The 26019-nt window shown below is 40.5% G+C and overlaps 1 protein-coding gene across 1 annotated transcript in view; it reads left to right on the top strand.

Moving 5' to 3' along the window:
- Positions 1–26019, top strand: part of LOC126176412 (TWiK family of potassium channels protein 7) — a 489496-nt gene that overhangs the window by 361980 nt on the left and 101497 nt on the right. Inside the window, exon 3 of the mRNA XM_049923569.1 lies at positions 10344–10516. Within this exon, the coding sequence (XP_049779526.1) occupies positions 10344–10516 (173 nt within the window). The remainder of the gene's footprint in view (positions 1–10343; positions 10517–26019) is intronic.

Raw genomic sequence — 26019 nt, 5'->3', positions numbered from 1 at the left:
GCAGAGTGAAAATCTCATTCTGGAATTATTAAATGGTTCAAATGACTCTGAGCACTATGGGACTTAACGTCTGAGGTCATCAGTCCCCTAGACGAACTACTTAAACCTAACTAACCTAATGACATCACACACATCTATGCCCGAGGCAAGATTCGAACCTGCGACCGTAGCGCCGCGCGGTTCCAGACTGAAGCGCCTAGAACCGCTCGGCCACTCTGGCCGGCAATGAATTATTAAGTTTTCAATTTACTTTTGTTGCTTTAATTTCCTTTCACTTTTATTACTACGTAGAAACGTGAGACAGGTAACAAGCTTCTGTGTAAAATGTGTAGCGTCGTTTTCCTTTAATTATTTCGAATGACACACCCGTTTTACAGGCAAATATATTCATTAACTTTTTAATAGGAATTTGAATACAATTGATTTGTTGCTCACAAAACTGAAAATGCTCTTCCAAAAAATTCGAATGAACAATTTAAATAGTAGGCAAAATAGAATATTTACCAGAAACAGTCACATGACAATAGTTATAATTTCATTAATGAAGTAATCCAATGGCCAATATTTTGTGACCACTGTGTTCATAACTACTCGTTCTATCTGTAAGTCGACTCCTTTCATCATAAACACTGTCATTCAAACATGATACCAATCTTCCAGAATCCACAGAACTTCCTAACAACAATAAATGTTGTTGGGCTAAAAATGACAAGCCTGGCGTAAACCTTGTACTCCGCTCCCAAGAAACTAAAGGTCACTGCTTTGGGTAATAAAGAACAACAGCTACATTGTTCTTCCGATTCTTTTCTCATATGTGTGCTGCTCGTTATATACTGTCGATGTTGTTATCAAAATAGCACTGATAGCTTTTTCTATTTGTATAATAACTCAATATTTCAGAGCAATTGAAATTTTGCGCATCATCATTACTCGCTACAAAAAGTAAATAAATAGATAATGCTGCTGCGACAAACTGATATAGCTGGTCTTTACCCGCTTATTAGTAAAAAATAAAAAGAACCCATGATAACCGTGACCAAACAAATATCAAAAACTGCCGGCTATTCGGAACTAAAGTAAAAGTGTTGGTTTAAATCGGTTGATTTTTCCCATTCATACCAGAAACGAACAAAAATTAATTACGTAACTTTGTTTTAGATAGGATGGTGAAAACTTCGACTACCCTATGTGCAGTCATATTTCTTCTCGACCTGTACATCCTGACACGAAACACTGCAGAAACATTCATTCCCGTCAGAGATCATCCTTTGTATCTCTTTCCATCAAACGAATATCATTCCCAAATCATTTTCTCTGGCGAGAACACGACTTTCGAATGATCTCATTCAATACAGCAGAGAACTGGATCGCATCTCCAGCCACCCAAGATAGCTAATTGATCGGTCGCCTAAAACAACTACTTTTTGAACGCAATTTTTACTCCATATAACCAGGAATGCGCTGTTACAATCAGCGACATTTTTTCTAAAGCCCCTAGTAAGGGCGGTCAGAAAAGAAAAATTGGCTATTTGCGATCTAGCCCTCAGTTTTGACCTCTTACGTAATGGTAATTGCTGTTGTGACGTCACTTCTTGATGAATTCTGCGAATCGTGCTTCTCGGTAGCGTTGTCTGGTTTGCTTTCATTATTTCTCTGGTTTCATTAGAATTTTTTAAAAAAATCTCTAGCATGTATCAGAAACAAAATATTAACCTTTCTGTATCGGCGCTGTTCGTAAGATGCTAAAATCTCGTCGGATACTCAGTCTTCTTTATTGCGAAATATTGAGGCGGTCGCGGATCTGAGTTCTGCTGCCCATTCTGCAGATATTTTTGAAGTAGTATTGAAATCCGACAGCACATTTCGCTATTTTGTAATGAAATGATGGAATTAGTAATCAGGTGACGCATTAACTTCTCAAGAAAGTATAACTTCATATTGCAGTAACTGTTAGGTGTACTTCTGAGGTACATGCGAACGACTTTGCCTACAGGTGGATTCGTAAATGCATGGTATGTTGGCGTAATAAAACGTTTCCATTTAACAGCGTTGTTAACAGAACAAATGGCTTCACATACATATCCTTCGCCCAGTGCATTTCTCTGCTTCTCCTGAGCAACAGCAGGCAAATATTTTCCTTTAACTAGATAACTGATTGCCTTTCCATCCATCTGAAACTGTGTTAAAGCTGCATTCTTGATGATATCCACGCCAATGGGACGTTAAGTTATAGCCAGCGAAGGCCTCAGTATGTAACAAATACCAATGAAAACTACCTGAATTACTTTCATTTTGATGTTAACGTTGTACTATTTGCATGCAGTGAAAATAAAATCAGTTACAACAAAACTAAAATAAAGTGCGATGAACGAATGGAAAAAAAGATTTTATAAATTAACGAAGTATAATATCCCGATGATTAGTATTTGTATTTATGGCAGTTAAAGGCAATGATTGTGCAGACTGTCAAAATTTCGCTAGTCGTTCAGCAATATTTTCTAAGTATTTTGGTACAAGGGACCCATGATCTCCTGCTGCTCTTTACAAAACAATTGCACTTCTTTTGATTTCCTGCATCCGTTCGACTTCGTATGTGTAGAGCACTGAAAATGCCTGCACCACAGTGTTATGCCGACGGCATGTGTTGGAACCAGACATGTTCCATTCACTCACGATACTTCTTGTTAACATTACTGATAATTTTATTGTTCGCCAGGAAGCTTGTGGGTAGTGCTTTTGATTCTATCTCCGGTTTGATTTTCCGGCAGTGTTACTTGTACGTTAATATTGGTATACAAGAGTATGAGCAGATTTACTGATGGCGGTTGACGTGCACCTCGTGTGTGTGCGGGTCGCTAAAAAAAAAAAAAAGTGCAAGAACGGCCTAACGACGCTACACGTATGCTGAGCTGTTCCAGCATCGACGCAACCACAGTACAGAACTTCTGCACCTCAGGGTTGTTGCATTAATCTGTGTTGTGTGTTTGTTTTGGTGAGTGCACAGTACAGACTTTTTTACTGTCGTGAAGATATTCCACATAAATAACGCGAATTGGGGTAAAAAGCAGAATTAGTCATTATTGTTTAATCTTAGTCTTGTACTGTTGTCGGATGTCGTCATTACATTTTCCTCTGTAACGAGCCACATGACACCACTGGTCTCTTGTACCAAAATACCGAAAGCGTGATAATCGCATGGGGAGAGATCAGGAATATAGTGAGGGTGCTCGAGTGTCTGCCACATGAGTTGGCGTAACTCCTGTGTTACAAGATTTGCGATACGAGGACGTGCGTTGTCATGAAGCAACACGGAACTTGGCGTACCATTTCACAACGGTGGTTTTCGACAGACGTGCAGCCCCATTAAAATTCTTAATCCTCCGACGGACTTGTACCGATGTTTGTCCTTCGGCAGCAGCCAAGAAAAGAAATGCAGCACGTTGGTCCTGTTTAGGGCATTTGGTAATAACTTCGCCATAGTTCATGTTTCTACACGAACACCGGAAAGATGTTACTGCCACACTAATCCCTTGTCTACATGTCAGTGCTTATATACCCGCTACTTTACATATACGCTGTAGCAAAACCTTCAAACGGAGACTTTTTGATCGCTCCTCATATTTTTAACTTGAGATACTTTACTCAGGTTTACGGAAACGTCCACTCCCTTCACTGTTAAAATATGACCAAAGGTATGCCGGTGTAGTCGTCACGTTGGTTTCGTAGAGTGATGAACAGCTACACTGTTCATTACGTTACTGCTCAAAATGTACGTGTCATATCACAGTCTTTCCTTCATGTTGGCAGTCTACATTAATTTCTCTCTCGCAGAATTCACAAATGCATTCATGGATATATAAAGAGTGAAATATTATGACTCAGTATCTTCTACTCCTGATAGTTAGTTACTTCGATAGTCATCCATCTAAGCACTACGATAAGCTTTCAGTTATTCTGACTTTTTCGTTTAAACCAGAGACTTTTCATCAACGTGCTGAGTCGAACAAGGCGTTCATATCATAGCATTAGTCGTTGATTGATCAACCCGGAAAGTCACAAACGTCACTGCGGCTGTACAGAAGATGTTTCGGTTTTGTGTGACTTCAGGTTGTATTCCCCTTTGCTCTATTTCTGTTTAGATAATCATCTACCACAGTAGTCTGTTTTAGTTTTGAAGTAAAAAAGTTGTTATAGAAACTTTTCATCCACCTGAGGACATTGATTCTTCTTACGTCATCATCAGATTCAACTCTGCGTTTGCTAGTCATGTCCGCGAGTTTTTCTACCTCAGAATGTATTTCTTGTTTCGACTTCCTTCGTAAATTACATTTTATAATATTTACCCAGTATATTGAGTAAGATAGATCTCTGTTTTCTGTCTAATTCTGTCTAAAAACATCACTAATGCAGAAAGTCATGTGACTGAGTTTAAAGATGGACTTTGATATTTATGGAAAACACTTTGTTTTAATTGTTTCATGTAATTTTGAAAGTTATTTCCTTTCTTTAAAGTTATCACTTGCAAAGCTCTCTTGTCTAGTCCACTGGCTGCAATCATTGCATTTCTTGTTCCGTGTCCGGTGTTTAACTCTGTTATATTGTCCCTGATATTTGATGTTCTTATCGGTTTCGTTAAAAAGATATTAGTAAGCTCGTCTGTTGTATTACGTCTTTAGGTACAGTCGAACTCTTGTACTGATTTCGAAAAGTTCAGAGAAAACAACGTTGGAATTTAATTTTGGTCATGGTGTGAATGAGTGTTGTTCTTAGAGTTTATGAAGGTGAGTAACACCTAGGGACTATGTCATTGTGTTAAGCAGCACATCACGATCTAGGCATTAATACGCCTTTCTAGAATTTAAGATGGTGGACACAAATATTTTCTTAATCTCAGAATACCAATAATTCGTCTCAACATATAATATGTTATTAATGTTTTCAATTTCGGTATTTATTTTACTGTTAACCGACATTTTCGGGATGGACGATACAGAGGCTTGTACGTTGCTGGAAGTAATGAGATGTCACATCATTTATTCTTCCTGTAATGTTTCCTTTCTTAAGCAGAGGAAGAACTAAGCCTAATTTCAGATTGTCTTAGAGTTCTCCTTTGTCCCAAACGTTTACTATGTTTTTGTGTGGAACCTGTTGCTATTTAACGCAAAAACTTAGCTAATTTGGCTATTATGTAGTCATCTATTGTTTTTCAGTCTGTGGATATTATATTTTATCTCATCGCAACTGTTGTTCATAATTTAGAAGTTTCTTAAAGTATCCAGCAAGGATTTCACAGTTCTCTTTTTTAGATGTTTCCAAGATACCATCTTTCTTTCCAACACGGAGGGAGGGGAATTTCTATCCGTCTACCGTCTTTTAAAATTTGTGTAATATTCGTGGGTGTCGTTTAATTGATGGTTTTACTCTAACTTGTTCAATAATTCCTTTAAACACTTTCGTTTCTCATTGCGTGTTTGCTTTCGCAATTGTGTTCGTTAGAATTAATATATGTCCCATTCTCTTCTTTCTTGCGCGTCTGAATTTTTTTTTTTTTTGTAACAGTTAAACGAGTCTTCAATGTTTCCTTGCAATTACCATTCCACCACACATGTTTTTCTTTTTTTGATTCCTGAAGCTTGAACCTACTGCCTTTCTGTATTTTCAAAGTGTCTCCTTACTGGTCGAGGTAATTGTTTGAATTCATTTTTCTTTTCTGACGATAATTACCTGTGCACATTATTATTATTATTATTATTATTATTATTATTCCAGAATGAGATTTTCACTCTGCAGCGGAGTGTGCGCTGATATGAAACTTCCTGGCAGATTAAAACTGTGTGCCCGACCGAGACTCGAACTCGGGACCTTTGCCTTTCGCGGGCAAGTGCTCTACCACTTGCCCGCGAAAGGCAAAGGTCCCGAGTTCGAGTCTCGGTCGGGCACACAGTTTTAATCTGCCAGGAAGTTTCATTATTATTATTATTATTATTATTATTATTATTATTATTATTTGTAGTAATAGCAGTGTATTGCAATTGTCGCTTTTAGTTGCTACTTAGTATTATTTCTCAGAAGGGGCTTACATGTGTGCAAGTCTTGTTTAAGATCATTATTTTACTTCCATTATTGCCTCATTATTTACAGCATTATTATTACTATCGCCGTGTGAACAAACTTTGATACGAAAAAGTGTTGTATACATAAGACAGTGGTTCGACAGAAAAGAGGGTTTGAAGGCTTTAATCTTACCAGATTAAATAAATAATAAACGTAAACGTCGAAGCAGCACACGGCTGTGTGATCTTACAGTGTGGTTCCGTCTTACACAACGACCTCCTTGGACAACCGTGGAGCAGACGGCGAACGGTGTGCTGCAGTACCAAACGTACTGTCTTTCTCGATTCGCAAGTGTCAGACTGCAGTATAACTCTTCTGGTTGCTATCATTATTTAACTCTCCTGTGGGACTGAGGGGCAACAACGCTGTGTTGCTTTTAAAATGTACAGAATATGAATGTTACAGATTTAGAAATAAAAACTCGAGAATATGAAAAAATTGTGCTTAAGAGAGTTAAACGGCCCCAGATAATTTCAATGACTTTTCTATGAAATTATGTGGAACGGTTCAGCTTACAGAATATCTAAACGCAGTTGGTTTCAGTGGATGGCTACATGCTGGGTAGTCACAGTCCAGAAGAACTGAATTTAGGTTAGATGTAAAGTTTGTTTTACTAACATTTTAAGTTACTGGGAAAAGGTCAAAATTTTTTGTGATGCACATTGAACTCTTTTCTGAGCAACAGGCAGCTTTAATAATGAGTAATAAAGGTCAGTTTTTCGCCTAGTGTTATAGCTGTGGACATCGCCATTCTTCTCAAATTCTGATGGATTATTTGTGACGAATTTGATTAGTATGTGTGTATGTTGTGAAGATGTAGTTAGAATGCCTAGCTGCGTGAAGAGGTACCTACAAGATGACTGCGGTTGAACAGTACATATCGTCCATGTTGTTCACTTTTGTGTAATCAGTACTTTCTTTTTAAGCGATAAGTTACCCCAGAAAATTGTTCCATAAGACATTATTCAGTGGAAATATGCAAAATATGTTGAAAGGGTAATTCGTTGTTCCTAAGACCAGCGATTATAAGAAGAGCGAAAGTACGTGAACTTAACTGTTTGAACAGCTTAGAGTTATGACTCTGATACGAATATGAATGCTCGTGATTGTGACTCTGATAGGGCTGGAGTTGTCACGTTGTTGAGGGAGTTGTAGGAGCTGTTTGGGCTAAGCTGGAAACACGTGGTGTGTCTGGTGAAACACTATCATTAGGCTTTAACGCTTCATATTAAAATTAACCGTTATTTAAATGCATTTTCCCCATACAAGAAATGCCAAGTATAACACTATCACAGGACACAGAGGAATGAATGTTAGAAATATCGTCTGTCACAATATGTACACGGCGACGCACAATGACGCTGCGTGTGATTTACAAATGAAAGTCTAGTGCGTCCACCTCCAACTGTTCGTAACAGAATTGTAGTCAATTTGCTTACCTCGCGTGTTACAGACGTTGCCCCAACTGGTTTCGCCTCCGTCGGTCTCGAGTTCTAACGCTTGTGTAATAAACAGTACATAGTAATGTGGCAAGTGGGTAGATTTAAATGCTTAAGCATAATGAGCCTCGCAAAATATTAGGGTGCCAACTAATTTCGTTTTATTTCACCAATCGGAAAATTAGTAAAGCTATTTGTAGAGCCAGTCCACCGTTAATATTCGTAACAAGATTCCCGGTCATTAATCATTAGCTCCCGGGCATCGCAAAAATCAAAAAGTGCTTCACACGTTCTTAGAATACAAGTGAGATCGCACAAGTATGTTTTCCGATGCAACTTTAACAACTGATTTCGTCTTTACGGGGAGTTGCACTTCACACACTGGTTCGCGTGTTGCCTCCTTGAAAACCGATCGTAGACTACCTTGGATTACTACAACATCGCTTAGGCGGACTCAGTATTACTTCATCGGAAACCGGTCGTAGATTAGTAATGAGCTATCTTAGCAGTTTGTCGCCTGCCTTTTCAGGGTGCAGTATGATAGGTCCATCTTTTCAATCAGTTAGCATTGACAGTAATTAAAGTTTGTAATTAGAATTTCCTGATGAACTGAGATGATATTCAAATTATTAGTAACAAGTTCTCAGAGCAAGTGACGTCACTAGCACGGCTGCAGCAGTATATTAATATTTAACAATAACTATAAATACTAAATTAATCGCTACTTGGCGATCAGCGTTGTAGGTTCCTACAGCCTCTCTCTGCTCCACTACATGTTTCTTGCTCGTCCAGCCGTTCTCACGCTATGTGACAACCTGGCGCGTCGTTCCATGAGACTCCCCTGTGATCCTACCCACTCCGTAGCCTCCCGTAATAAAATCTTCCTGTACTGTACAGTAAAAGATAGCAACAAAAATTTAATAAATGTCGGTCGGGATGCGACGTAAACGTAAGTTTGAAGATGAGCCATGGGTAAACTGTAGGAAGAAAATTGGCGATGAAATACACTATGTGATCAAAAATATCCGGACACCTCCAAAAACATACGTTTTTCATATTAGGTGCATTGTGCTGCCACCTACTGCCAGGTACTCGATATTAACGACCTCAGCAGTCGTTAGACATCGTGAGAGAACAGAATACGCGGAGCGCACGGACTTCGAAAGTGGTCAGGTGATTGGGTGTCACTTGTGTCATCAGTCTGTACGCGAGATTTCTACACTCCTAAACATCCCTAGGTCCACTGTTTCCGATGTGATAGTGAAGTGGAAACGTGAAGGGACACCTACAGCACAAAAGCGTACAGACCGACCTCGTCTGCCCACTGACAGAGACCGCTGACAGTTGAAGAGTGTCGTAATGTGTAACAGGTAGACGTCTATCCAGACCATCACACAGGAATTCCAAACTGCACCAGGATCCACTGCAAGTACCGTGACAGCTAGGCGGGAGGTGAGAAAACTTGGATTTCATGGTCGGGCGGCTGCTCATAAGCCAGACATCACACCGGTAAATGCCAAATCACGCCTCGCTTAGTGTAAGGAGAGTAAAAAAAAAATTTAAAAAAAAATGTTCAAATGTGTGTGAAATCTTATGGAACTTAACTGCTAAGGTAATCAGTCCCTAAGCTTACACACTACTTAACCTAAATTATTCTAAGGACACACACACACACACACACACACACACACACACACACACACACACACACACACCCATGCCCGAGGAAGACTCGAACCTCCGCCGGGACCAGCCGCACAGTTCTTGACTGCAGCGCCTGAGACCCCTCGGTTAACCCAGCGCGGCTAAGGAGCGTAAACATTGGACGATTGAACAGTGGGAAAACATTGTGTCGAGTGACGAATCACGGTACACAATGTGGCGATCCGATGGCAGGGTGTGCATGTAGCGAATGCCCGGTGAAATTATCTGCCAGCGTGTGTAGTGCCAACAGTAATATTCGGAGGCGGTGGTGTTATGGTGTAGTCCTGTTTTTCGTGGAGGGGGTTTGCACCCCTCGTTTTGCGTTACATTATTACAGCACAGGCCTACACTGTTGTTTTAAGCACATTGTTGCTTCCCATGTTGAAGAGCAATTTGGGGATGGCGATTGCATCTTTAAACACTATCGAGCACCTGTTCATAATGCACGGCCTGTGGCGGAGTGGTTACACGACAATAATACCCCTGAAATGGACTGGCCTGCACTGTAATGGATTGTCCTATAGGACACCTTTTGGATGTTCTCGGACGCCGACTTCCTGCCAGGCCTCACCGACCGACATCGATACCTATCCTCAGTGCAGCACTCCGTGAAGGACTGGCTGCCATTCCCCAAGAAATCTTCCAGGACCTGAGTGAACATATGGCTGCGAGAGTGGAAGCTGTCATCAAGGCTAAGGGTGGGCTAACACCATATTGAATTCCAGCATTACCGATAGAGGGGGCCACGAACTTGTATGTCATTTTCTGCCAGGTGTCCGGATACTTTTGATAACATAGTGTACATACGCAGAGCAGATGAGAGACTAACCATGTGAGCATAATGTGGGTGGCTCTAATGAGCCAGGCCAGACAGTTGTGTTTTTGGGGACGAATGCATTAGGACTGGAGATGTTGGGCAGGATAGTGTGGTTTCATTACCTAGGCGGGAGAAAGTGAAGTAAGTTTTACGACGCATGTGGCGGTGGAATTCATGTAAATCATGGAACAGGTGGCTAGTGTTTTTTTCTTGTTGACGATATGAGGTTGATCGAAGTAGTTGCTTGATGCGGTGCGCTGTGCCGGCAGGTTACGGCAACATCGTGCCGGTGACGTTCTGGGGGCGTGTCTTCTGCATCCTGTTCGGGCTGGTGGGCATCCCGCTGACGCTGACCGTTATCGCGGACATGGGCAAGCTGTTCGCCACGGCCGTGCAGCTGCTGCTCGCCAGGATACGAGACGGTCTGCCCGCGCCCCTGCAGGTGCGTACTGGTTGCTCTCCGGAACCTCCGCTCCACTGCTTCTTGATGCCTGATTCACTAACCATATTGAGTATCTACATACTGTGAGTCTCCTAATTCTTACAGCTACGTTTCTATAGGTGTATAAAAGTTAACCGCGCACAACTTTCGTGCCTTTTATTCCACGACGTTGCTAAACAAATTAAGAAGGAGTACCGAAAAGTAATGCCTCCGAATTTTTCATGTGAAAACTCATAATGCTTTTTAAACAAAACTAATATTGTTAACAATCTACATCTTTATTCTACATGTCTATAGATTTGGGGCCCTCTGCCGCTAGAGCGCTCGGAATTGTAACGTGTAACATGATGGGTGTAACGTAACTATCTATGTCAGTGCGTGAGTATCGGCGTGGTGTAATAGAATTTCGAACTTGAAGAGTTCGTACACTCGTGGAGCATCCTCTCCTACAGCATGACAATGACAGACTACAGACACGAGTGCTCCGACATCTGCAACAACCCGACGGTTTGGGTTCCCTGCCACCTATCATCCTCCATACAGTCCCGACTTGGTCCCATTCGATTTTCGTCTGATTCCAAAACTTAAAAAACATCTTCAAGAACTTCACTACGTTACGGTGTCAACAAACTAGGCTCGCTCTGGCAGAAATGTGGTAGTCGCCAGAGTAACTATGTTGGGAAATAAATATGTAGAAATGGAGAATGAAGATGTAGTATATTAATAAAGTTCGTTTTATTTGAAAATCTTCAATGGTTTGCACATAAAAAATCAGAGGCATTACTTTTCAGCACCCACAAGTAGTCGTTTTCGAAAATAATGGAAGGAGCATGGGAGGCATAGTCTTGGAGCGCCAGCATCGCATTTAGCAGCCGAGTGGCTTTTTCATTGTACTCACGAAAAACTACACAGTTAACGCACAAATCAAATTTTTGTAATAATGTAAGGAGGTAACACTGCCCAGCTACAAGTTAAATGAAAATCCTCACACGGTTGGAAATATCTCATTACATGAGACAACATTTTCCGTACTAGGTTCTATATATGTGTTCTCGTTCAGATAAGCTGTTTACAAACTAAATAACCTAGCTAGATACACCTTATTCATTATTCTACGTTACTGTTTTAAGAAAGATTTTTACAGCTGTATAAGATTCTATTTAATAACGAATCGTCTGCATTTAATCCTGATAGATTTCAGCACTGACCATGTTATTGAGATGTAATGTCATAAACAAAATTAGAAACAGTGCTGCATACAAGAATATATACCAGGGGTACTCAACCTTTCCTACCTACCGATCACTCTATCTCTGTTAGTAGTAAATTTACTAACCGCCCACCGCTTCCACAATAATTGTGTGCTATAAAGCAGAAATGTATGATGAAATAAAAGAAATTATTCAGATAGTGAAGGGAAACGAAAATTTAATAGTCATGGGTGACTGGAATTCGTCAGTAGGAAAAGGGAGAGAAGGAAACGTAGTAGGTGAATATGGATTGGGGCTAAGAAATGAAAGACGAAGCCGCCTGGTAGAATTTTGCACAGAGCACAACTTAATCATAGCTAACACTTGGTTTAAGAATCATGATAGAAGGTTGTATACATGGAAGAACCCTGGAGATACTAAAAGGTATCAGATAGATTATATAATGGTAAGCCAGAGATTTAGGAACCAGGTTTTAAATTGTAAGACATTTCCAGGGGCAGATGTGGACTCTGACCACAATTTATTGGTTACGACCTGTAGATTAAAACTGAAGATACTGCAAAAAGGTGGGAATTTAAGGAGATGGGACCTGGATAAACTGAAAGAACCAGAGGTTGTACAGAGTTTCAGGGGCATCATAAGGGAACAATTGACAGGAATGGGGGAAAGAAATACAGTAGAAGAAGAATGGTAACTTTGAGGGATGAAGTAGTGAAGGCAGCAGAGGATCAAGTAGGTAAAAAGACGAGGGCTAGTAGAAATCCTTGGGTAACAGAAGAAATATTGAATTTAATTGATGAAAGGAGAAAATATAAAAATGCAGTAAATGAAGCAGGCAAAAAGGAATACAAACGTCTCAAAAATGAGATCGACAGGAAGTGCAAAATGGCTAAGCAGGGATGGCTAGAAGACAAATGTAAGGATGTAGAGGCTTATCTCACTAGGGGTAAGATAGATACTGCCTACAGGAAAATTAAAGAGACCTTTGGAGATAAGAGAACCACTTGCATGAACACCAAGAGCTCAGATGGAAACCCAGTTCTAAGCAAAGAAGGGAAAGCAGAAAGGTGGAAGGAGTATATAGAGGGTCTATACAAGGGCGATGTACTTGAGGACAATATTATGGAAATGGAATAGGATGTAGATGAAGATGAAATGGGAGATACGATACTGCGTGAAGAGTTTGACAGAGCACAGAAAGACCTGAGTCGAAACAAGGCCCCCGGAGTAGACAACATTCCCTTGGAACTACTGACGGCCTTGGGAGAGCCAGTCCTGACAAAACTCTACCATCTGGTGAGCAAGATGTATGAAACAGGCGAAATACCCTCAGACTTCAAAAAGAATATAATAAGTCCAATCCCAAAGAAAGCAGGTGTTGACAGATGTGAAAGTTACCGAACAATCAGTTTAATAAGCCACAGCTGCAAAATACTAACACGAATTCTTTACAGACGAATGGAAAAACTAGTAGAAGCCGACCTCGGGGAAGATCAGTTTGGATTCCATAGAAAGACTAGAACACGTGAGGCAATACTGACCTTACGACTTATCTTAGAAGAAAGATTAAGGAAAGGAAAACCTACGTTTCTAGTATTTGTAGACTTAGAGAAAGCTTTTCACAATGTTGACTGGAATACTATCTTTCAATTTCTGAAGGTGGCAGGAGTAAAATACAGGGAGTGAAAGGCTATTTACAATTTGTACAGAAACCAGATGGCAGTTGTAAGAGTCGAGGAGCATGAAAGGGGAGCAGTGGTTGGGAAGGGAGTGAGACAGGGTTGTAGCCTCTCCCCGATGCTATTCAATCTGTTTATTGAGCAAGCAGTGAAGGAAACAAAAGAAAAATTCGGAGTAGGTATTAAAATTCATAGAGAAGAAAAAAAAAACTTTGAGGTTCGCCGATGACATTGTAATTCTGTCGGAGACAGCAAAGGACTTGGAAGAGCAGTTGAACGGAATGGATGGTGTCTTGAAGGGAGGATATAAGATGAACATCAACAAAAGCAAAACGAGGATAATGGAATGTAGTAGAATTAAGTCGGGTGATGTTGAGGGTACTAGATTAGGAAATGAGACACTTAAAGTAGTAAAGGAGTTTTGGTAATTGGGGAGCAAAATAACGGATAATGGTCGAAGTAGAGAGGATATAAAATGTAGACTGGCAATGGCAAGGAAAGCGTTTCTGAAGAAGAGAAATTTGTTAACATCGAGTATAGATTTCAGTGTCAGGAAGTCATGTATGGAAGTGAAACATGGACGGTAAATAGTTTGGACACGAAGAGAATAGAAGCTTTCGAAATGTGGTGCTACAGAAGAATGCTGAAGATTAGGTGGGTAGATCACGTAACTAATGAGGAAGTATTGAATAGGATTGGGGAGAAGAGATGTTTGTGGCACAACATGACCAGAAGAAGGGATCGGTTGGTAGGACATGTTCTGACGCATCAAGGGATCACCAATTTAGTATTGGAGGGCAGCGTGGAGGGTAAAAATCGTAGGGGGAGACCAAGAGATGAATACACTAAGCAGATTCAGAAGGATGTAGGTTGCAGTAGGTACTGGGAGATGCAGAAGCTTGCACAGGATAGAGTAGCATGGAGAGCTGCATCAAACCAGTCTCAGGACTGAAGACCACAACAACAACAAAGCAGGGTAGTAACTTCACTTTATGAAAGTAATAAAGAACAGTTAGAAAAGTTAAAGCCAATAATAATAATTAATAATAATAATAATAATAATCCCCGTGGAGGCCCGGGAGAAGAATAGGCCTCCGGTATGTTCTGCCAGTCGTAAAAGGCGACGAAAAGAACAAACCACTAATAGGGCTAACCCCCTTTTAGTGTGATTACTTGGTTCAGGACAGAACTAAAGAAGCCTCGAACAAGTGCCGTCATGGTCGGGGACGACGCTTGAACCCTATGCCCGCCCACAATGGTAACGACACTGCTAGCCAACTGGAAAAGGATTTAAATCCGAATAGAGGTGTTTTGCAGGATATGCTTCCTGCAACCACCCTAGAAGGAAAACAAAGACAGAGGATGAGATGGTCAGATGAAGTTAATCGACACCTCATGTTCTGTTATTACCAAGCAACAAACCTAGGAACCAACACAACTGGATACAGATCACAAGTATACACAACATTTATTACCAGATACCCGGAATTAAAATTTTTAACAGAACAACGACTAGCTGATCAGATCAGTGTAATAATCAAAAATAACAGGATACCCCAGTCAGAATTAGAAAACATCAAACAACAAGTACAACAAATACTGGAACAAAATAATGTGCAATCAGAAGAGGAAGAAAACACAGTAATGGACTCAAACATCCCAGAGCAAACAAAGAAAGACCAACACGCATCAATTAAACAAGCAGAGGAAAACGAAATCTTAAGACAGCCACCAGAACAAGCACAAATAGAACACGAAGAGAGACACGTGTTAGATATAGAAGAGAAATTTCAGCTGACATATATAGAATACAAAGACACAAATACAGACATTAGACCATTCTTGCATAGACCGCCAAATAACCCACAAGTCGAAACAACAATAAAAACTATCAACACAATGATACACAACAAAATAAATGAAAACACAACTATGGAAGAGTTACAACTACTGGTTTATATAGGAGCACTCACTACACTAAATATACACACTAGGCAGAGATCAGAACAAACCAACACACAGAAGAAACCCACAAAACCAGCATGGCAACACAGGTTACAGATCAGAATAGAAAAACTGAGAAGAGACATCGGACAGTTAACACAATTTATAAGAAATGAAATATCAGACAAAAAACGAAAAAGGTTAGGTAAAATCTCACAACAAGAAGCAATAGAGCAATTAGATGAAAAAAAGCAGAAATTGCAAGCATTGGCCAAACGACTTAGAAGATACAAAAAAAGTGAAAATAGAAGGAAACAAAACCAAACATTCAACACAAACCAAAAGAGATTTTACCAAACAATGGATAACACACACATTAAAATAGACAATCCACCAAACATAACAGACATGGAACACTTCTGGAGCAGCATATGGTCAAACCCGGTACAACATAACAGGCATGCACGGTGGATACAAGCAGAAACAGACACATACAAGATGATACCACAAATGCCTGAAGTGATAATTTTGCAACATGAAGTCACCCGAGCAATTAATTCTACACACAATTGGAAAGCCCCTGGAAATGATAAAATAGCAAATTACTGGCTAAAGAAGTTCACCTCAACACATTCACATCTAACTAAATTATTTAACAGTTACATTGCAGACCCATACACATTCCCTGATACACTTGCACATGGAATAACCTATCTGAAACCTAAAGATCAAGCAGACACAGCAAACCCAGCTAAATATCGCCCCATAACATGCCTACCAACAATATACAAAATACTAACTTCAGTCATGACACATACAACACAGAACAAAATTATAAATGAAGAACAAAAAGGCTGCTGCAAAGGAGCACGAGGATGTAAAGAGCAACTGATAATAGATACAGAGGTGACATATCAAGCAAAAACTAAACAAAGATCCCTACACAATGCATACATTGATTACCAAAAAGCCTTTGATAGTGTACCCCACTCATGGTTACTACAGATATTGGAAATATACAAAGTAGATCCTAAATTGATACAGTTTCTAAACACAGTAATGAAAAACTGGAAAACCACACTTAATATCCAAACAAATTCAGATAACATCACATCACAGCCAATACAGATTAAGCGTGGAATATACCAAGGAGACTCATTAAGTCCTTTCTGGTTCTGTCTTGCCCTGAACCCACTATCCAACATGCTAAATAATACAAATTATGGATACAATATTACTGGAACATACCCACACAAAATCACACATTTGCTATACATGGATGATCTAAAACTACTGGCAGCAACAAATCAACAACTCAACCAATTACTAAAGATAACAGAAGTATTCAGCAATGATATAAATATGGCTTTTTGAACAGACAAATGTAAGAAAAATAGCATAGTCAAGGGAAAACACACTAAACAAGAAGATTACATATTGGATAACCACAGCGACTGCGTAGAAGCGATGGAAAAAACAGATGCCTGTAAATATCTAGGATACAGACAAAAAATAGGAATAGATAATACAAATATTAAAGAAGAACTAAAAGAAAATTATAGACAAAGACTAACAAAAATACTGAAAACAGAATTGACAGCAAGAAACAAGACAAAAGCTATAAATACTTCTGCTATACTAATATTGACCTACTCATTTGGAGTAGTGAAATGGAGTAACATAGACCTAGAAGCACTCAATACACTTACACCATCACAATGCCACAAATATAGAATACATCACATACATTCAGCAACAGAAAGATTCACATTAAGCAGAAAGGAAGGAGGAAGGGGATTTATCGACATAAAAAACCTACATTATGGACAGGTAGACAATTTAAGAAAATTATTTCTAGAACGAGCAGAAACTAGCAAAATACACAAAACAATCACTCATATAAATACATTGGCTACACCACTGCTATTTCACAACCACTTCTACAACCCTTTAGATCACATATCAACAGATACGAAGAAAGTAAATTGGAAAAAGAAAACACTACATGGTTAGCACCCGTATCATCTACCACAGCTGCACATCGATCAAGATGCATCCAACACATGGCTAAGAAAAGGCAATATATACAGTGAGACAGAAGGATTCATGATAGTGATACAGGATCAAACAATAAACACCAGATATTACAGCAAGCATATTATTAAAGATCCCAATACCACAACAGATGAATGCAGACTTTGCAAACAACAAATAGAAACAGTAGATCACATCACAAGTGGATGTACAATAATAGCAAATACAGAATACCCCAGAAGACATGACAATGTAACAAAAATAATACATCAACAACTTGCCATAAAACATAAACTAATAAAACAACACGTTCCCACATACAAGTATGCACCACAAAATGTACTGGAGAATTATGAATACAAATTATACTGGAACAGAACAATTATAACAGATACAACAACACCAAATTACAAACCTGACATCATACTCACCAATAAAAAGAAGAAATTAACACAACTAATCGAAATATCCATACCCAATACAACAAATACACAGAAGAAAACAGGAGAAAAAATTGAAAAATACATCCAACTGGCTGAGGAAGTCAAGGACATGTGGCATCAGGATAAAGTAGACATTATACCAATTATACTATCAACTACAGGAGTCATACCACAAATATCCACCAGTACAGGGTCAACAGAAACATCCGATCTCACGCGTCGGCTTTGACCCGTGACGTAAGGGTGTTGTGGTGTGTGACGTCATTTCAATCTTTATGGTCTATATGTTTTGTCGCTACTCGTTATGTCTAATGAATCAATATTGTTTTTTTCTTTTTTTTATTTGTTTCTTTTTTTTATCTTTTGATTGACCTACACATTGATCTGTAGTGTAGCCCTGAATACGAGGTTAGGTTGGGAGTTTTTTTTTGGCGGGGGGGGGGGGTCAGGGGGGGGCGCAGCCCCCCCCTGCCTGGCCTTGAGCACCACTTTTTTATTATTATCTTTGTTTGCTATCAATGTTAGCAGATTGTTCTTGTGAAACCTTTGTGTGTGTTCTTTTTCTATGTGTATTCGTCTTTGTGATACGTATGCAACGTTTCTATATCCGCCATATTGGAATTGTCGTTTCCGCTATATTTGTGACGTCATGGGTCAAAGCCGACGGGTTAGATCGGACGCTTCCGTATTTCCCCAGTACATCAATGCAATACAGCTACATCCAAACTTATATATACAATTACAAAAATCCGTAATTATTGATACATGTTCAATTACCCGAAAGTTCCTAAATGCAATATAACATATACCGTACAGTTAAAAGGAAGTGACGCTTGATCAAGGTCTGCGTCACTTTCCATTTTTAACCAGACTTAACGTCTGAGGAAGTAAAGAAATAATAATAATAATTCTTACATACCAGATACGTTGCGTCAGACTTTTATGAAAACCTTACGAAAATGTTTTTAAAATCTCTACCGTCTACCGCCCCACATAAATGCTGGAACGCACATTAGTAGATAATACAGGACCATGCTGACTGCTACTGATGTATACGGAAGAGTGAATTTACATACGTCATTTGTGCGATTAATTTCAGAGATTATCTCTTGCAGTTAACAAAGATTTTCCTTCCTGTTCCCTCTGATATATACGTTTTAATTGTTTTAAAAAGTTAACTTATAATTAAATAAAGTAAAAATAGGAATTACGTAAAATATATCTCTGGCGCGACATATAAGATCGTTGGGAGCAGCACCGAGCACGTTCGTAGGTCTTTCGTTAATAAATGTCACACGTCGTGAATGCACAGTCAATATTATTGTGCTGATGGCATGAATTCCATAGTGATTATTACAGTAACAAGATGAGATAATTCGATCTTAGATACATGGTTTGAAACAATTTTCTTGTTTTAAGGATGTGCTAGTTTTTATATAAATCAGTAAGACCCCTGTCTTATTTTCTATATGGAGTATGTGAACATGATTGACAAGACGTAGAAAGAGCTATTATTCGTTGAACATCTCTTTTATATATATTATTTCGAGAACAGGTTGTATTTTTACAGTTGAAATCGTCTTTAAGCAATCTCAGTTGCGAATAAAGACACTTAATAGGAGACTTCGAGGAAAAACTCGTGATTCCTAAAACAAAAATACACATAAAAAACGCTTTGCATCACCTCGATTACGGAAACTGTACAGAAAACCGGAATAGAGATCAACATTAACACCGTTTCCGATCTTTTTATTGCTCATGAAAACCGCATATTGCATGTTGTACCACCATACAGCGAGACCTTCAGATGTGGTGGTTTAGATCGCCGCACGTACCGGTACCTCTAATACACAGTAGCACGTCCTCTTGCATTGATGCATGCCTGTATTCGTCGTGGCATACTATCAACAAGTTCATCAAGGCACTGTTGGTCCAGATTGTCCCACTCCTCAACAGTGATTAGGCGTAGATCCCTCAGATTGGTTGGTAGGTTACGTCGTCCACAAACAGCCCTTTTCAATCTATCCCAGGCATGTTCGATAAGGTTCATGTGTGGAGAATATGCTGGCCACTCTAGTCGAGCGATGTCGTTATCCTGAAGGAAGGCACTCACAAGATGTGCACAATGGGGGTGCGAATTGTCGTCCATGAAGACGAATGCATCGCCAATATGCTACCGATATGGTTGCACTATTGGTCGAAGTATGGTATTCACGTATCATACATAGTTTGTGGCTCAACTTGACTAGAAGAAGGGATCGGTTGGTAGGACATGTTTTGAGGCATCAAGGGATCACAAATTTAGCATTGGAGGGCAGTGTGGAGGGTAAAAATCGTAGAGGGAGACCAAGAGATCAATACACTAAGCAGATTCAGAAGGATGTAGGTTGCAGTAGATACTGGGAGATGAGGAAGCTTGCACAGGATAGAGTAGCATGGAGAGCTGCATCAAACCAGTCTCAGGACTGAAGACCACAACAACAACAACATCTGTTACGGCGCCTTCCATGACCACCAGCGGCGTACGTCGGCCCCACATAATGTCACCCAAAAACAGCAGGGAGCCTCCATCTTGCTGCAGTCGCTGGACAGTGTGTCTAAGGCCTTCAGCCTGACCGGGTTGCCTTCAAATACGTCTCCGACGATAGTCTGGTTGAAGCCATATGCGACACTCATCGGTGAAGAGAACGCGATGCCAATCCTCAGCGGTCCATTCGGCATGTTGTTGGGCCCATCTGTACCGCGCTGCATGGTGTCGTGGTTGCAAAGATGGATCTCGCCATGGACGTTGGGAGTGAAGTTGCGCATCGTGCAGCATATTGCGCACAGTTTGAGTCGCAACATGACGTCCTCTGGCTGCACGAAAAACATCATTCAACATGACGGCGTTACTGTCAGGGTTACTCCGAGCCATAATCCATAGGTAGCGGTTATCCACTGCAGTAGTAGCCGTTGGGCGGCCTGAGCGAGGCATGTCATCGACAGTCCCTGTCTCTCTGCATCTCCTCCATGTCCGAACAACATCGCTTTGGTTCACTTTGAGACACCTGGACACTTCCTTGTTGAGAGCCCTTCCTGGCACAAAGTAACAATGGAGACGCGATCGAACTGCGGTATTGACCGTCTAGGCATGCTTGAACTACAGACAACACGAGCCGTGTACCTCCTTCGTGGAGGAATGACTAGAACTGATCGGCTGTCGGACCCCCTACGTCTAAGAGGCGCTGCTCATGCACGGTTGTTTACATCGTTGAGCGGATTTAGTGACATTTCTGAACAGTCATAGGGACTGTGTCTGTGATACAATATCCACAGTCAACGTCTAACTTCAGGAGTTCTGGGTACTGGGGTGATGCAAAACTTTTTTTGATGTGTGCACTTGATTACAGTAATCAGGTTACTAATATAGGTCATGTAGGTGACTAATTTAAAAATGATATTCTGAGAAGAACACTCGCTTTATTGACGCAAAGTACAATACAAACAAATCGCAAATCCAGTTCTGACCTCACAAACGCTGACATTAGCCTCCAATAATCCGTAAATAAACAGTATTTGAACTAACTGTCAGGGATAGCCGTGCAGTGAATTTGTTTCGTTTAAAAAGAAATTGCCATAAATTACGGGTCGGTGATTCGTGAGCGCGAGGCTGATATCCCAAATGTGTTCGATTGGGTTCATATCAGGCGAATTTGAACACAACATTGTCAGTTCAGCTGTAATTCCCCTCAGACCACTGTATCACGAATTTGGCTTTGTGGCAGGGACGTATATCGTGCTAGAAGAAGCCTTAGCTGTTGGGGAAGATATTAAACAAGAAAGGATACAGGTGGTCCGCAGTAGTGTCCACGTAGTCCATGGCTATTATTGTGCCATCGATTACTAACACAGGCCCCGTAAAAACCTAGTAAGTGTCCCACGGAGCGTAGTACTGCATCCACCAGTCTCTGTCCGTAGTGCGGTGCATGTTTCAATTATCCGTTTACCAAAGGCGTGTCGTAACAGCAAGCGTGATTCACCCGAGCAGGCAACACGCTTCCGTCGATCCAAGGTCCAGTCTCGATGTTCCCGTGCCTGTTGCAGTCGCAGATGTTGGTGAGTTAACAGGTGAACTGGTAGAGGTCTGCTACAGCAGAGCCCCACGTTCAGCGATGTGCGCTCAGTGGTGTGCCTCTAACACTTGTCTCTCCACCAGCATCGTACTCTGTCGTCAGAAGTACGGACAAGACCCCGACCTCCACGTGCCATGATGCGGGGCAGACGTTCCAAAACCTTGTCTCCTACTCGTGGTTTCACCATCTTTAAAGTACTTTCCATGGATGTTCAAGGCAGTAGCATGCGAAGAGCGGAACAGCTTCACTGTTACCAAAATACTCGTTCCCAGGTGCCGCGCAGTAACAATCTGCCTTCTGTCAGTGTCGCTTATTTCATATATTTCCCGATGTACATACATGTCCAAAGGAACTTTCCATCGTAATCAGAATAACATAGGCACTGAATATCGTATCATTCCTAAAAAGTTCAGTACACGAAGGGAAATACTTATCCATCTAAAATGGCTCAAGGAACGAAAGTTTAACTATAAACACTCAGATGTAAGGCAGCTGCTGGAACAGTGGAAGCGTACTGGACAAGTAAAAGTTGTGGAAAAACCAGAAATAAGAGCACGTTGCCATCTTCAGCTCTTGGAGCTGTCAATCACGCATGTACGCATCCACGGGCGCTGTGCGTTGGGAAGGATGTAGTCGCACTCTGTCCTGAATGGGATTACGAGGACGATCGATGACATTGGTGAAACGTATTTGCAACGATGGGCGTATACAGTATAAGCACCGACCATTAGACAAGGGATAGGCCCCTAAGTGTGGCATACGTGTCATTCCAATGAGCGTGCCGTAAATATGAAAACGTGAACTATAATCACGTTATTACCAAACGCTTCCAAATCAGAATAACGTGGCGTTATTCTTTGCTTGGTTGCCGAAGGACAACCACCGGTAGACAACCATCACAGAATGAAGAATGTTTGTGGCGCAGCATGTCTGTCAAAAACTGCCGTTGTGGAATGGTATGCCAAGGGGTGCTGCTGCATTTTGGATAATGCACGTCCCTATATCGCAAATTTCGTAACGCAGAAATTACGCCAACTCAAATGGAAGATACTCGAACACTCACCCTACGGTCCTGATCTCTCCCCATCATCGTGCCTCCGGTCCCTTAAAAAAAGCCGTTAATGATCGAAAATTCCTGTGGGACGATGATGTGTAGCAGAGAGTTACGGACTCCTACACGCAGCAGGACACCACGTGTAGTCCCAGGTTACAAACGTTGCTCAATGTGCCGACCATCTGCACCTACAGCTTGGATATCATTTCACAACTATCAGCAGCACTTTCAAAATGGTTAACCATGGACAGTTCAGCTGGCGTTAAAACTCGTGCACTGCTTGGAGATCTTCGACTTGGTGTGTCGGTCGGATGATTACCTGAAAGCTAAACGATGATTTTGCCTAATTGCTATAGCGATTCTAGACTGTACGGCCTTAGAAAGGAAACTTTTTGATAGCTTCCATAATAATTACTATCGATGGAATGTAACACAAATAGACGACAATTGTGATACATTGTTCCGTAACTTTCAACGACAAAGTAATTATTATTATTGTTATCTGCAGCTGCACCCAATGACATACGTATTGGCGCAGCATTTTACCTGATAAGTAGGCATTACCGTGTGCTGCGTTATTACCGCTGTTTCCTCGCATTACCTTCCACTTAAATCAGAAATTATGTCTTCTGGAAGCATCATTTGAACGTTGTTAGACGTGAATAGCAGAAACGGCGCTGGCAGATGCATGACTTGGACTACTCGCTGGCTCTCGCATTCGTGTGTCATACAGGTTGGCCGCACACCTGCAGTTTAATGCCGTTGTATATACATAATAAATGATTCATCGACTAAATAATCTATAAGCATCTGAGCGGATTATTAATATAAAAAAAACGTTGATTGACACAGAAATCAGAGAATAGTGGCCTCACACAAGCGCGAGTTAAAATTGAAGTTAATAACCAAATAATAGCCTATAAAATGCACCCATAGATCACAAACACGGAACGCGCGTATGCAGAATTTTTTTCTCAAAACATTGAATAACAAATACGGAAAAAAATCTTAAATGTTTAGAAGCATTGTTACTTCACTATACTCTAGGTCAGTAGTCGTCAAATTGCGACCCGCGGGTCGCACGCGGCCCGAATTAAATATTCTTGCGGCCCGCGGCTCTGAGGCGTATTTTATAATACAGTAATATGAATCTGGCGACTAATAGCCGAATCCAAAAACTTCATTGTAGTTTCCTGCTCAGCGGTAAACAAAATAGTTACGGAGGTAGTAATATTATTTTCATACACACTTCTGAAAGAGAGTTTAGAATCTACACGTGAAGAAAGCTGTAGTTGCTGTCAGAATGGCGCGCACTCGACTCCACTCGTGTGACTGTGTACGTCGAAATCCAATTGTCGACAAATACAAGGCAATCTAAAATTCTTATTCCCAATGTTTGAGCATTTTAATTCCACGGACATGGCTGTTCATCATCTGCAACTGCACAATAATTTTATTTGCCGAAATAGCTAGGTACAGCCGACAGTTGCGGATGGTAAATATTGGTTCTTTAGCGGTATCGAATATTCGTTTCGATTTGCAACGGGTGCTAATGTTTACTGCCTTCAGAAAAAGGATAACTCCTGAACCAGTAAAGAATAAATTGTTACCATTTTCAACTGTTGGCCGTATCTGATAACTTCGTCGAATCAAAAATATACTGCAAGAATTACAGTAGGCGTGCGAAAAGTTGGCCGGTCACCTTAGAAGCGAAGCTTGTGGGGAGAGGGAACATAAGGAGATTGCTTTCTTGTTTGCCTTCCAGTGCCTCTTACCGATCAGCTGCTACGCTATAAATTTCAGCCATAAGTAACATGGATTCGTGAATGCACATTATAGAGACGGTCTTTTTTAAATGCTGTATATATTTATAGCAAGCACTATGATATTAAATTACGGCTGTTGTAGTATAACGCAATAAGCAGGAGAAAAATGGCACTCAAACATTTAGTAAAACATTTACGTTAGTGATTAATACTGCGTAATGCTTTTAAATATAAGTACATTTACTGTTGCTAATAAATTAAACATCCGCTCGCCCAGACAGCACAACAGTTTCTCAGGCAATTACAGTGTCACAACGTCTGAGTCGCTGCTAAGGGTGATAGCGATCTGAAACAGAGAACAATGGACACAGAGTATTCCGAATGAGGCCGACTTCCAACGATCCGGGCTTTGGAGTCGACGGCCAACGTATTAGACCTGTAATATTGCTAGTTCATTGGGAACTCATGACATGGTAATTTATGTAGGTTACCAAATGGTAAAAAGATACGCACAATGTCAGTATTGACTCTTGAGGAAAAAATGTTTGACGACCTGTACTCTAGGTAATCCGTCAAAACAAACAATCGTGTTTATCATGCGCACGATTTACATGTTCTAAGTTCACTACTGTCTCGATTGTCGCAAGCGTAAAGTTGAAGTTCGCACAAGCATCCCAAAATCAGTCACTGCAACTGCGTTCAGAACGTTCTAAGACCTGTACAATGTTAAAGCGTAAGTTTCAGCTCAGTTAAATTACGATAAGTCCAGCGTTTTGGATCAGGAAAAAGTTAGTGATAACTGGTGCGAACTTAACAGAACCGTTGCCACCAAAGAAAGACCACTTGCACTCCTACTCGCGCCCTTACTACTGAATTCAAGTTTAATAACGACCATCAGTCAAAAATTAAGTCTATTGTCACGTATATACAATATATAAAATGATCTGTAATGGTGTCGTGGAGAATGCAGTGAGCGAGTTCATTACATATGAGAAGTGTGTTACATAAACTTATAAGAATAAACGTGGTGAGCACCCTATTCAGAATTAGAGTGCACCATTCGCATAATCAGTAAACATGAAGATGACACGTACAATCTATTTTGAAGGAGTGGTGCTGGAACGTGTAGCAGTGGACCCCAGTATAAGGACTCGTATTGCATGTGAGATGGGAGCTGCATACACTAGCGTGTGGCGAATACTCCACGAACAACAATTATACGCATATCACCCACAAAAAGTTCATTCAATGCTTTCGACT

The sequence above is a fragment of the Schistocerca cancellata genome, chromosome 3, assembly GCF_023864275.1.
Source record: "Schistocerca cancellata isolate TAMUIC-IGC-003103 chromosome 3, iqSchCanc2.1, whole genome shotgun sequence".
In the NCBI taxonomy this organism is placed as follows: Eukaryota; Metazoa; Arthropoda; class Insecta; order Orthoptera; family Acrididae; genus Schistocerca; species Schistocerca cancellata.
The sequence above is the reverse complement of the archived record's forward strand: the minus strand, read 5'-3'. Positions and strand labels throughout refer to the sequence as shown.